Source organism: Haliotis rubra, unplaced genomic scaffold (genome assembly GCF_003918875.1).
Source record: "Haliotis rubra isolate DU_JTF1 unplaced genomic scaffold, ASM391887v1 Scf592, whole genome shotgun sequence".
In the NCBI taxonomy this organism is placed as follows: Eukaryota; Metazoa; Mollusca; class Gastropoda; order Lepetellida; family Haliotidae; genus Haliotis; species Haliotis rubra.
In genome coordinates this window covers 374,881-387,988 of record NW_025767293.1, presented here as the reverse complement: position 1 = coordinate 387,988, position 13,108 = coordinate 374,881, and the positions used below count along the sequence as shown (strand labels likewise).

The 13,108-nt window shown below is 41.9% G+C and overlaps 2 protein-coding genes across 4 annotated transcripts; both read left to right on the top strand.

Moving 5' to 3' along the window:
- Positions 1-5,114: 5,114 nt before the first annotated feature.
- LOC124255107 lies at positions 5,115-10,750 on the top strand. Of its 3 annotated transcripts, none has more exons than XM_046688949.1 (3): positions 5,115-5,184; positions 7,596-7,686; positions 8,588-10,750. In XM_046688949.1, the coding sequence occupies exons 1-3, from the start codon at positions 5,139-5,141 to the stop codon at positions 9,723-9,725; spliced, it is 1,275 nt and encodes a 424-aa protein (XP_046544905.1). In that variant the 5' UTR covers positions 5,115-5,138; the 3' UTR covers positions 9,726-10,750. The 3 variants fall into 3 exon arrangements, with proteins under 3 accessions (XP_046544905.1, XP_046544906.1, XP_046544904.1); XM_046688948.1 differs by lacking the exon at positions 5,115-5,184 and adding an exon at positions 5,195-5,401; XM_046688950.1 differs by lacking the exons at positions 5,115-5,184; positions 7,596-7,686 and adding an exon at positions 5,194-5,401.
- A 1,623-nt stretch (positions 10,751-12,373) lies between these two features.
- LOC124255088 (putative uncharacterized protein DDB_G0290521) lies at positions 12,374-12,895 on the top strand. Its single transcript, XM_046688923.1, has one exon. The coding sequence runs from the start codon at positions 12,374-12,376 to the stop codon at positions 12,893-12,895; it is 522 nt and encodes a 173-aa protein (XP_046544879.1).
- The last annotated feature ends 213 nt before the right edge of the window (positions 12,896-13,108 follow it).

Sequence of the window (13,108 nt, the reverse complement as noted above, 5' to 3'; positions counted from 1 at the left end):
CGTCTGATGATCCTCCTTGCCATCAAACCAGCATGTCTCAAACGATTCCTCACAGTTCCCAGGGACATTCGTCGACCTGGTAACCACAGACGTCGCAGTTCGTTGCTTGACGCAAACGGATGTCGGCGCACATGTCGTAATAGGGCTCTGTCTTCACGCTGTGAGGTCACTGGTGGTCTTCCAGATCTTGGCCGATCTTGGACTTAGTTTGTCTGCCTGTACTTTCTGACCAGCCGACTGATGACTGATGTTCAGCTGACGTCCAATCGCTTTAAAAGACATTCCAGTTGAATGCATTCCGATAATTCGCCATCTTTGCGCTTCTGTTATCTTCCTTCGAGCCATGATGACCAAATGTAAGATTATTGATACCGGTGGTCCCTTAAATACAGATATTGTGGGGCGAGGGCAAACTGCATTTTGTGGAAAGCATGCGCTGTTTCGTTCGCGTGCTGAAACGGTTGCGTTTTCGTGATTGATTCCGTTCAACACTACTAAAACAGGTTCATCATCATCTATTAAAGCAGATATATTCTTAACAAACCATTTCATCACAGGATTGACGTGAAGTCACTTACTTCAATATGGGGGTGCCTAACTTTTTGTGTTATGTATATTTTAGTTGTACATAATGTTAAACCTGTACATCCAATGCAACAGAACGCGGCCGGAATATAAATAAAGTTCAGTACTATAGAAGTACATGTACCTTCTTGTAGAAGTAATTAGTGCTCAGCACTGGGCCTACTCGAGGGCCCTACTAGATGTCCTTATAATAGTTGAATAGTGATAAATTATTTTTTACAATTCTCCATCTCATTCTTTCGCAGAAAATATGCGAGTTTCAAAACAATATGACTCGACCAAACAACCCCCAACCCACATGGTGACAGTAATCATAAAATGAAAACATATATGGGAAAAGAAAAAACCCACTGTGTCTTATGCTATGCGTCTTAAGCTAATCATATTAAAGTTCTACAAAAATCAGAATTAATTAATAATAAAATGTCGTGTCATAATGGATCACAATTGGTCTACCCTGAGACGCCATCTCCGTTGTGATCTTCAAAAGGCAGTTACAGACTCAGTGAAATCGTATTATGCGGGAAGGAAAATGATTGTTTGACTTCATGATTTACAATAGCCTGCAGAGTCCTGTCAGCCATTGCTCTATTTTCCCGCTGGTTACTGGCCGTGCATGAAAAATCCCGTCTTTTCATGTCTATCGTCTGACTGTACCAGTGGAAGACCTATTTTCACTTTTCTGAGAAAGAGTGGGTAACAGCTTCCTTAAAATTGTCTTTATTGATTTAAACATATTTATTCAAGAGAATGGATTGGGTACAAGTTATGCCAACTTAGTGAAACCCTCTCCTATTCACAGTGCTTACATGCAAAAGTGAAACAAACTATATGTACAGGGATAGAAAGATATATACAAAATGATATATACAATACAATGAATACATGAATTATTTAGATCATACGCATTATATCCAATCACTGAACCTTTTGGAATTTTATATCTAGTTTTGAACTTCTTTAAAAATGTGAATATTGTCACTATACGGAATTGTCTTTATTCAAGCGTTTCCTTGAATATTTCTTCTCACAGAAATTATACATGGAATTTACGTAACTGGGAAATTGGGAGACTTAAATCACGTTTTTGCTGAAACGTATTTTCGCAGCTATTTTGACCTGCCGTCGTGTCAGACCGCATTTTACTTCTGGGCGTCACATGCCCTCAAGCTCCAGGTCTTTGAACCTACTGAATAAATGCTTCTAGACTATTGTATCGGACTATCTCAGCCGTTTCGGATATTTGATCTTGTTGCTGCATATTTAATGGGTTCTCCGGGAAATATTCAAAGTGTGCATGTATTGTCTTGTTCTTGATTGCATGTGAAAAAAGAATTTGGCATGGCGACAATATCTAAGCATGTTCAAGTTGAGTGTTTGGGCTCATTTTGAGCTTGATGCAAATGGCAAGAAAACCAAATGCCGACTCTGTGTTATCATGTCTGAAATTGATAGTACAGTCTGCTTATGGTTTTGAGATTTATCAGTGTTAGACCCTGCTGGTGAATTCTACTGAAGTGGTGAAGGTGTGGGACTTGCGCTACTCCTGGGCTTCATCCCTTATGAAGCTGACACTCCAAGATCAGGATATACTTAATCTCATAATTCAACACAGTTACAAATTTGAAGACCCATACGGTTTTTCAATCTAATATGTCAATCTACTGCGGAAGCTGTACAAGGTCAGTGCAAAAACATATTGCACTAAAACACAACCTAAACAATAAACGTGTTCATTACATTGTGTATTTGTGTTCATTGCTTATCAAGCTTTTAAGATTACATGTATATTGAATTTTGTCTTTAGTTTCTATTTTTTTTCAATTTCACGAAACACAGCTTTTACATTTGCGTTTAACATGAATACATTGACAATTAAAGAGATTGCAATTAAATGATTGTATGTGTTGGGAATATCAATTAAAACTAAGGAATTAATATTCTGATTTGCAAATACAATGTTCGACTGGTTATCATTACAATAAGAAGAAAGATGATCAGAAATAGAAGCAGAACTCACATTTTATAGTTTAACAAATAATAATCAGCATACAGTTATTCAATGAAGATAGATGCAATTTTAGAATATCGATTTAACAATAGTTTTGTTTTTCAATTAATAGGGAAACTGGAATGCAACTGAGTTGCGCAACAGAGCAAAATGACCAGTCTTCCCAGATGCGAGCCAAGCATTTTGCTATATTGCTTAACTCGGTTGCATTACAGTTTGCCTGTCTTTATATCTCGTACAGAATTCTCCAGTCAGTAAATACATCAATCAAATTGTATTCTATGCAAGTTTACACAAAGTCTGCATGTAAAACATTATAGGTTCAGTTAGAATATCACACATGAACGTAGTTGTCTACTGGCTGAATGAATAACTGGTCCTTTTTTTATTATTAACGTAACACACATTTTTTGGCATTGTCCAGTTAATGGAGGTTATTATCAACGACGGCAATTTATCTGCGCATGAGCAGTGAGTAGTCAAATCACAGTAACAGCGGGAATGAAAAGTTCTGTGTTTTAACAAATGTTCGCTGTTTTAAGTAACAATGTAAGTAATGGTGTTACTCTATATATTAATTATGAACAGACGTAAATCAAATAGCCTAAGATCAGTTTCAATGTCTCATTGCCATCCTTTGAGTTTTTCTGTTATAATATCTGTCAAATCGTGATTGAATATTCAGAAAGTTGACTGAAGCTATGTATTCCTTACATTTCCGGGTACTCGATTCCGATTCGGGTAAGTACATGCGGGTACTCGATTCCAATTTTTCCTACCCGTCCCAGCCCTACTGCAAACCCCACCACCAACATGAACATCAACAATAACCCACCCCAACCCCCTCTGGATCCGCCTATGTTTTAGTGAGTGAGCGAGTTTAGTTTTACCCCGTTTTTAGCAATATTCCAGCAATATCACGACAGGGCACACCAGAAATGGGCTTCACATATTGTGCCCATGTGGGGAATCGAACCCATGACTTTGGCGTGACGAGCGAACGAATTAATAACCACGAGTCTATCCTACCGCCCCTGGATTCAAGTTTCTATTAAACTGGAATGCTCATGGATACTTCTTATGAGGGTACCGAAAGAGTGAACATCTCAGCATGGAAGCTGTGTCTGTAAACAATGCACATCTTGGCGCTTTTCGAGGCCAATGGCGAACTGTACATTTTGGTTACACACGCGTGTGATGTATGCGATCTAGTTTCGTTCGCATGATATGACGTGGAAGTTTAATCTACAAGCATGGCGAACACCTTTGTATGCAGTTGGCTTAAGATATACATGGCACCAATCCTATACAGCAAATCGTAATTTGTTATGAAATACACAATGCCATTTGTTACTGCGCAAAACTTTCCATTGGTGGTTAGATTTAGTCCTGTGTGCTTGATACAAATGATTCACAGGTCACAGGTGACGGTGTTGTTGCTTGAACACATCTGGCTCTGCGACTCCTCACTAAGTCTGTTCCAGGCTGGTGAGACGGTGCCCAGCGACACAGCAACTACCCTTGTTATAGCCGTCTACGACCCCCTGCTTCCAGCCGTCAGATGACGTTGAACAACTTCACTGCTACACAGCAGCTTGCAGACAACAAACTGGCAACTCGGAACCACCACCCACATGGCCTCTTGTGGTGTTTTACGTACATAAGATACGCATGCGTCGACCCCTTGAGTTCTCACGTGGGGACAGTGGGGTAGACTGGTCTTTAAAACGTTCACTCGTCACGCCAAAGACCCGGGTTTTGGTGTCCCCGGTCGTGATATTATTTGAATATTGCTAAAAGCGGCGTAACGCCATACTCTCACACACATCGCCAGTTCAAACACACAATGAATGAAATTAAGTACATGTATACCACAGTTGAATGAATAACATAATAAATAAGACTCACAGTAAATAGTCATTCATCCTTCAAGGTGAGGTGAGGTGAAATTTGGTTTAACGTCGTGCTTGAGAATATTTCGCTCATATGACAACGTGCATGCGTGTGTATGTGTATGTGCGGCTGCTTGTACTAGCCCAGACTTAAGCTGGTTTTATAGTACTAGCTCACTGAGATACCATGCCGCAGTGAAGCATGAATACCCCACTCAGACACAGTATACTGACTCCGAGCCGACCAGTCCTTGTTGTACCCATTAATGCCGAGCGCCAGGCAGGGACCAACAAGTACCATATTTTAACGTCTTTTGGTATGACGCGGTCGGGGATCGAACCCGCGACCTTCCGCTCTCCGGGCGGATGCTCTAACCACTACACCACGGAGGCGGTCCATTCATTCTTCAAAGTGTTAATACTTAAAAAATGGTGCACATAATATGAGCGGCTGGTTTTACAGACATAAACGTTCTTACACAGGAAGTTTGAAATCAACAGTTATCTTTGTTCCAATACTTGGTATTAGCAGTTATGATTCACGACCCCCTTTCGTTTTTGTTGAGTGCTCACTCAATCAAACCCACTCAAACACCGACTCACTCATTCATAAACCGAAAGTAAAAGACGAAGAGAGAAGAATCGGCTGAATGTACCTGCATCGTATGACTCATCGGGTGAAACATATATTGTTTGGTGGGTGTTTACTTCAGTCTGTCCCGACATCACACAAACGCACTGGAACACACTACAAGGAAGTATAGTCTAAATCCCCATACTAGTTTCTGTCTAACTGTTATGCTGTCCCGGAAATATTTCGATCTGTCTTTAACGCGACATCACATGCAACATACTCTGGGCACGATGACAACTACAACCCCAACTGTGTCTGCTGGGGATGTTGAGATTCCAGGTATGTTGACTTATTCATTGATATGAGACTGTTAATATAATAAAGTGAGTGAGTTTAGTTTTACGCCGCACTCAGCAATATTCCAGCTATATGGCGGCGGTCTGTAAATAATCGAGTCTGGACCAGACAATCCTGTGATCAACAGCATGAGAATCGATCTGCGCAATTGGGACCCGATGACATATGTCAACCAAGTCAGCAAGCCTGACCACCCGATCCCGTTAGTCTCCTCTTACGACAAGCATGGGTTACTGAAGGCACATTCTAACCCGGATCTTAACGGGTGCTAATATATTAGAGATGGGGCGGGGAAGAGGATGGAAGAGGAGATGGCTGGTATTAGTCACGAAAACCATATTGCGAAAAAAGGGGGTTCGAAAATATCACATCCAGATTGGGCGGGGTCACCATGGCAAAATTACAGACAGCAAGATAATTATGATACAATATACAACACGATATGATATCAACCACCGCATCCTAAAAATATATGATCTGTACCTAAGTGTATATTTCAGTTTGGTCATAAACATGTGTGCAGTTGAAAGTATGTACATACCTCGGCTCAATTAACCCCTGTAAATTGTACGTGCTTTCCTTCTAACCTAGTTTGATTTCATCTTCAAACAATCATTATGACGCGGTTTTAATTCCCTACATTCACACAGCATATAAAGTCCGTTCCCAGTGATCAACCTTGGATATTGCTACTGACTTTAAACACTCAGTGATTAGCGCTAATCAAACAGCCCTATTGAACAGCGCTAGTTAAATCTGCGTCCAGAATAGCATGCTTACGCTGACATATTGCATATGTTTGAACTGATATTGACATTCGTGCTGCTAATTTCAACTAAATATAACTAGATATATTTAGGTTGGTGATAATGTTCTGTTGCTCGTGTATATTTGGGCGTCATGGATATTTGCTAAAATTAAAGAACAATCATTTCCTTTGTTAATTTGCCATAGTAGGCATTGTTTATCAGGTAATTTTAATGTGAAGACATTTACAATGTGTAGTGTTGAGCACGGATGACTCAAAGGCCTTAGGTGCGGAGCAGAGTTGCCTCCCTTGTGATGCAAGGATTCAAGATACTTCCAATTTACAATCACGTATGGTTTTCATTACCGAATTCATGCCTGTGTGTGTTTTGTCATATTGGTGATTTTTAACGACACGCGGCACGTTTAACGGTTTTTATGTTCCAGTAATATCACTGCTTTTCAGCTTAATGTTCCAGTAATATCACTGCTTTTCAGCTTAATGTTCCAGTAATATCACGGCTTTTCAGCTTAACGTTTCAGTAATATCACGGCTTTTCAGCTTAACGTTCCAGTAATATCACGGCATTTCAGCTTAACCTTCCAGTAATATCACGACTTTTCAGGTGAATGTTCCAGTAATATCACTGCTTTTCAACTTAACGTTCCAGTAATATAACGGCTTTTCAGCTTAACCTTCCAGTAATATCACGGCTTTTCAGCTTAACGCTCCAGTAATATAACGGCTTTTCAGCTGAATGTTCCAGTAATATCGCGGCTGTTGAGTTTAACATGGGAGGAGAGCCCGACGCAATGCACGTCTCAAATGTTTACCATTTCGCAGGGGAACAGACGAACCTGCATTAGAACCAACAATAATAAGTTTCCAGCGTGCCCAAGGGACGCAACTCTGCATGACTAATACCCTACCCACCCATCCCCTGTCCCCTATCCAGAACGTAAGTGATATATAAATAGATCAGATAGAGTGATAAACAGAGCATGCTATATACATGGTGATAAACGTGTAGATATATATGAATAAACATGGTGATGTATGTGAAACATGTTGATATGCGGTAATAAACGTACTGATATATTGGAATTTGTACTTTAGAATATAGAGTGAGTGAGTGAGTTTTACGCCGCACTCAGCAATATTCCAGCCATATGGCGGGGGTCTGTAAATAATCGAGTCTGGACCAGACAATCCAGTGAGCATCGACCTGCGCAATTGGGAACAGATGACATGTGTCAACCAAGTCAGTGAGCCTGACCACCCGATCCCGTTAGTCGCCTCTTACGACAAGCATTGGTTACTGAACATTCATTCCAACCCGTATCTTCACGGGTTTTAGAATATACAACCATAATTTATCCATCCTTGTTAATTGAACTGGAGTTATATAACGTAAATTCCATGTTGCAGGTTGGGTGAAGCTGGCTCTGCCTCTTGTAGCAGGATGCCTGGCCATCTTTGTCATCCTCCTCGTCCTGAAACGATGCGGCTACTGGGACAGGTGTGGCTTTACTAGTAATCTGACGCAACTAATTGCGGCTTTATTATCTATAGCTGATGGACTGACTGACTGACTGAGTTTGGTTTACGCCGCTTTTAGCAATGTTCCAGCAACATCACGGCGGGGAACACCAGAAATGTATAGCTGATTGAGGAAGTATATGATGCCATTACGGGGCGGTGGGGTAGTGTATTGGTTAAAGTGTTCGCTCGTCACACCGAAGACCCGGGTTCGAGTCCCCACATGGGTACATTGTGTGAAGCCCATTTCTGGTGTCCCCCGCCGTGATATTGCTGGAATATTGCTAAAAGCGGCGTAAAACTAAACTCATGATGCCATTACTGTCACAGGTCTGAATTGATATCAGCAGCGCTGTTGGAGATGTTAATTGACTAGCAGCCCTCATGGAGATCTGATTTAGTCATAGCAGCCCTCTTGGAGAAGCGACGTAATTTGATCCAGTGGCCAGAATTGGCTAATGGCTCATGTTTTAGGTCTCTGCTTTGACTCGTCCCTGCATATGACTGAAGTGGTCAGGTATGGTGACATGCACATTCTATCACGGTCTGTATGTCCCACACTCGATTGCGCACACTCTGCCGTCATATGGCTGGAATACCGCACCAGGATCCGATGCTCATGGGTTCGAATCCAATACTATGTTCCGACGTTATACTCTGCTCGTAATTCAGTGATGTTAGCATCAGCTCATTTACATAGGCGGATCCAGCGTGGGGTGCACCCACCCCCACCCCTCCTTTTGTCCTGAAAGTTTAAAATGACCATTGAAACGCTGGTGAAAATGAAGTGTGCACCCCTCCTTTTCTCAAGAACGTGCATCCCCCTTTCTAAAAAACTGAATCCGCCCCTGATTTATATTATAATTTGTATTGTTTTGAAGGATTTGTAAGAGAAAGAAGACCAGGGAGGAGGAGATGGAAGACATAGAGGTGAGAGCAATGCTACCTCCGCCTCTGTCAGTTTCAAGCCCTAACAACGACATGATACATCACCCCCACCTCAGCAGTCACGACATGTTTCAGAATCGTGGACACTTCACGGTAACCAAAGACAGACCTCTGCCGAGTACCCCAGCGCCGCTACCTTGTCCCCACGGGCATAGAAACGCTCATAGTCTTTCTCGTGACGTCACCGGAAACTACGTCACGAACGCTGATTACGGGGACGGTGTTACTGGTAACATACAGAATCAACGCAGAAGCCGATTCGGTAACCATGGCTACATGACAATGTCGTCTGGTAATGCTGTATCCTGTTGCAATAAAGTACCAAAGAGCAGTTACATCACCGCACGACATGACACCGCCAGAGTTCCGGTGAACGTCTGCGCTCCAATCCTGAGGACGAACACGGAATCCGAGTGCAGAGAACGGTACCGCTATCAGTTTAATCAGTTGTCGTGTAAACCGCCATGTGAGTCAGACGTGAGAGACCATAGAACCAACACTGTTCCTCTCACGAACATTTATTCAAACTCAACCCTTTCCCTGCCAGACAGACTACGCTGTGCGGAAATACCAGTCGGACCTTTCGTTTCAAGACAGACGCACAGAGAACCATCCATGGATGAGGCAATTGCGCTGACGATAGCGAGCGAATCCTTTGAAGATCTGGCGTCCTTCGCCGGGGCATGGTGGCATGCACAGTCTGAAGATTCTGAAGATGTAAAGGATGCACCATATTTGCCAAGGAAGCGTTGCCAGTCATTCCCGCGCCATATGCATATTACAGGAGCCACCTACGTTTCCATGAGCTCTGAAAAACTACCAAGGTCACACACGATGGAGGGGGAGTACGTGACGCTGCCACCCCTGCTCCATCGGCGCCCATGTGACAGCTATATAACCAGCGGCCAGAAGATGAGGAGTCAGTCACTGAGACGGTCGGGAATACACGACAAGACCATTGGTCATCTCTCTGCCACCAGAAAGGAACCACTTATATCGCTACCACCACCACCACCTCCATGTTTAATGACACATGAATACATCAATGCAAAGACAGTATCGCATTTTTAGGCCAGGCCTGATTCATTGTTTGCTGAGCTAAAGTACAGAGGAGAAACACATATTATCGATACATTTTTTGACCATTTTGGATTCAGATGGTAATATTACATATAAAACAGTGGTTCATTTCTATTTGTATTTTTGGTTCCGAAGACGAGCTATTTTGCCTCATTCATTATTTAACGAGTCACGTTTGAGACAAGTCTCATTATGATAAAGTACGTGGATGTGATAACGAGGAAGGTCAATTATTCAGACGTTTGGCGATGTTTACTAACAAATAGTCCATTTGTCTCAGATTTCATACCTGTAAATTATGTACAGGTACAAAAGTGTATTCCCCCTTTTTTCTGACTTGTAATATGCTTTTATGCAAAGATACTCACACGCATTACACATTCTGTGTTTCATGGCTTTCGGTTTCCTTGGTAACCAAAAGGCTTGTGTAGGTCGTAATGAAAGTGAAACTAATTTTGTGATGTTTTTGTTTGACATGACATTATTTTGTTTATTCTCTTCTTTTATGAAAATATACACAAACTCTGTCCTATGGGACAAATCTAGGATTTATATTTCGTATGTGTTTGATGTGTAATAACAGGAACGAGTTCATAGGTGTTGTACGACTGACAAATGGCTTGATCGTAGTCTCCCTTAAATATATAAGGGAACACCTGAAAGTACAAGTGTTCCTATCTTCTTTTCTTCACAAGCTTTGTATTGCACTGTGGGTGAAATTCTGGAAAAGAATAAAGGAACAAATGTACTTTCATGTGTTCCCTTATTCGTTTAGTATATATAACCTCATCAATCCGGACCCGCTAATGTGGACACGTAATTTCCAGACACCTTTGACAGGAACGTGTACAACCAAGAACCATCACACCAGACACTCTTTAATCCGGACATTTATAAATCCGAACGATGGCTCTTTGAATGGTATTGTATTAACGAGGTCTCAGTGTTAGCCATGTCCTGACATGGCTGAGAAATGTTTGTATTTTCTTGTGAATAAAGTATTAATTGTGTCATCAGTAGTGAGTTCACGTCCTTACAGCTAGTCTGTCTCACAGTCCCTGAACCACATTATTTTCCCTACAGCCTAGCCTTCCCTGTAGTGCTAAAGCCCTAAATAAAGCAAGTCTAGATTTCCCCAGGTTCAGGATCTCTGGTCTCCCTAGGGCTCCTTTTCAATTTAAATGGGCTTGTTTGTTACTATTAAAATTATATATATTCAGAGACTAAGCCTTAGTCTTATGGGGCAAGTTTCAAATATGAACCTATTAAAGCTGTTTGTTATGAATTGTACATGGGAATGCAGCTATAGTGACTGTCACTATTTGTACAGGACCATACCATGCTATACTTTAAATTCCATGTTGATTTTGCATAAGAAAATCATAAGAACCTGTTAACAGATTTTGGTGATTTCGGGAGACTTAGACCAAGTTATAGTCAAACATATACTTTGTATAATGACATACAGTTGAGTCAGTTGGACGTGTTAAAATGCAGAATGGCAAACTTCCGTTCTAACAATCAACTGCAACAACAATACATGATACTATTTTAGTAGCATCATACTGATTATTTTTGGAAACAAAAACATGTTTTGTTTTTTGGGACAATTGTATTGTGCAGGTTCGGTGCATTTCTGATTTATGATGTTTCATATCCGATATGGGGCGGTGGTTTAGCCTAGTGGTTAAAGCGTTAGCTTGTCACGCAGGAGATCCAGGTTAGATTCCCCACATGGATACAAGTCGTAATAAATGTATTACAGATTTCGTTGTACACAAACGAGGCGTTAATAAACGACCGACAGCGAAAATCGATGCCTATTATATCAATCACGGGTTTGTCTGGTCCATAATAGATTATTTAGAGACAGCCTTCATATAGCTACACTGCGGATTTAAACAAACACATCGAAAGGTATTTTTCGTTGTGGAATCTAATTAAGATCACAAAAGTGATACTTGTAAATGTTTCAGTAGATTTCCATTAGACCTCCCTGTTAGACTGTGCTATCTGCATGGGAACATTAAATTGTGTTATCACCATATCTCCATTCGATCTTGCTGTAGAGCAACATTAGATCTACCATGGTTAGATCGCTGTTAGACCTTACTATCTATCTACACAGTGTACACTATCTGCACCTTGCTATCACCGACCTCGACGGCGGAAGTGTGACTACCGAACTTTAACGTAGGATGTTATGTCATTCAAGTCTTGCCGATGAAAGGACTGAGAGGACCGTGAGTCATCCAGCAGAACTTTACCCTACTTCCTGATGTGGTCATTGTTGACTAACCTTTAAAACACACTACAGTTGTGTGTAGAGGTTTTCCGGGGATTTAAATAACGGTATGACGTAACAACGTATTGAATCAACCGGTAATAGCGGAAGCACAGCCATAGCCCAGTGTATGTCGCCATCGACATGACGCACACAGGGAAACAGAAAGCTTGGGCTTATGTTGACAATGACATTCGTGCGTAACATTAGACTAGTTAAAGTAGAACGAGTTGTACAATATCTCTCATAAAGCCTTTCCTCGAGAAATCTGTGTGTGGTGTAACACGGTTGTGTACGAACAAAGCTTTACTGAGACCGTTGTATGAAAACACGCACATGACCAGTTGATGTCCCGATGGAAGGCGATATGTTCCCAGAATCAGGACGTGTATCAGTCCACGTGGACACATCGTGCAACCGACCAACCAGCCAACCAACCAGCAAGAGGGCCAACCAACAGACCTACCAGCCAACCAACCAGCAAGAGAGCCAACCAACAGACCTACCAGCCAACCAACCAGCAAGAGGACCAACCAACAGACCTACCAGCCAACCAACCAGCAAGAGAGCCAACCAACAGACCTACCAGCCAACCAACCAGCAAGAGGACCAACCAACAGACCTACCAGCCAACCAACCAGCAAGAGGGCCAACCAACAGACCTACCAGCCAACCAACCAGCAAGAGGACCAACCAACAGACCTACCAGCCAACCAACCAGCAAGAGAGCCAACCAACAGACCTACCAGCCAACCAACCAGCAAGAGAGCCAACCAACAGACCTACCAGCCAACCAACCAGCAAGAGGGCCAACCAACAGACCTACCAGCCAACCAACCAACAAGAGAGCCAACCAACATACCTACAAACCAAATAAATTTTATTGTAAAGAGATGACAATCAATATTAAACAAAATTATAAGCTTTAAACAGTTACTTTACTCGATTTTATTGTTCAAGCTCAGAGCATGAGACAGGGATCTTCTCACTGTGTAGAGTTGCGCCCCTTAGACAGCATGGCAGACCGTTGGAGGGACTCGCGGCTTCTCACTGTGTAGAGTTGCGCCCCTTAGACAGCATTGTGCATTGC

Coding starts and splice junctions, on each gene's coding strand:
- LOC124255107 (XM_046688948.1), top strand. CDS start 5,287: ATGCTGTCCCGGAAATATTTCGATCTGTCTTTAACGCGACATCACATG. Junction 5,402..7,595: donor TGGGGATGTTGAGATTCCAG/GTATGTTGACTT, acceptor TCCATGTTGCAG/GTTGGGTGAAGCTGGCTCTG. Junction 7,687..8,587: donor CGATGCGGCTACTGGGACAG/GTGTGGCTTTAC, acceptor ATTGTTTTGAAG/GATTTGTAAGAGAAAGAAGA.
- LOC124255088 (XM_046688923.1), top strand. CDS start 12,374: ATGGAAGGCGATATGTTCCCAGAATCAGGACGTGTATCAGTCCACGTG.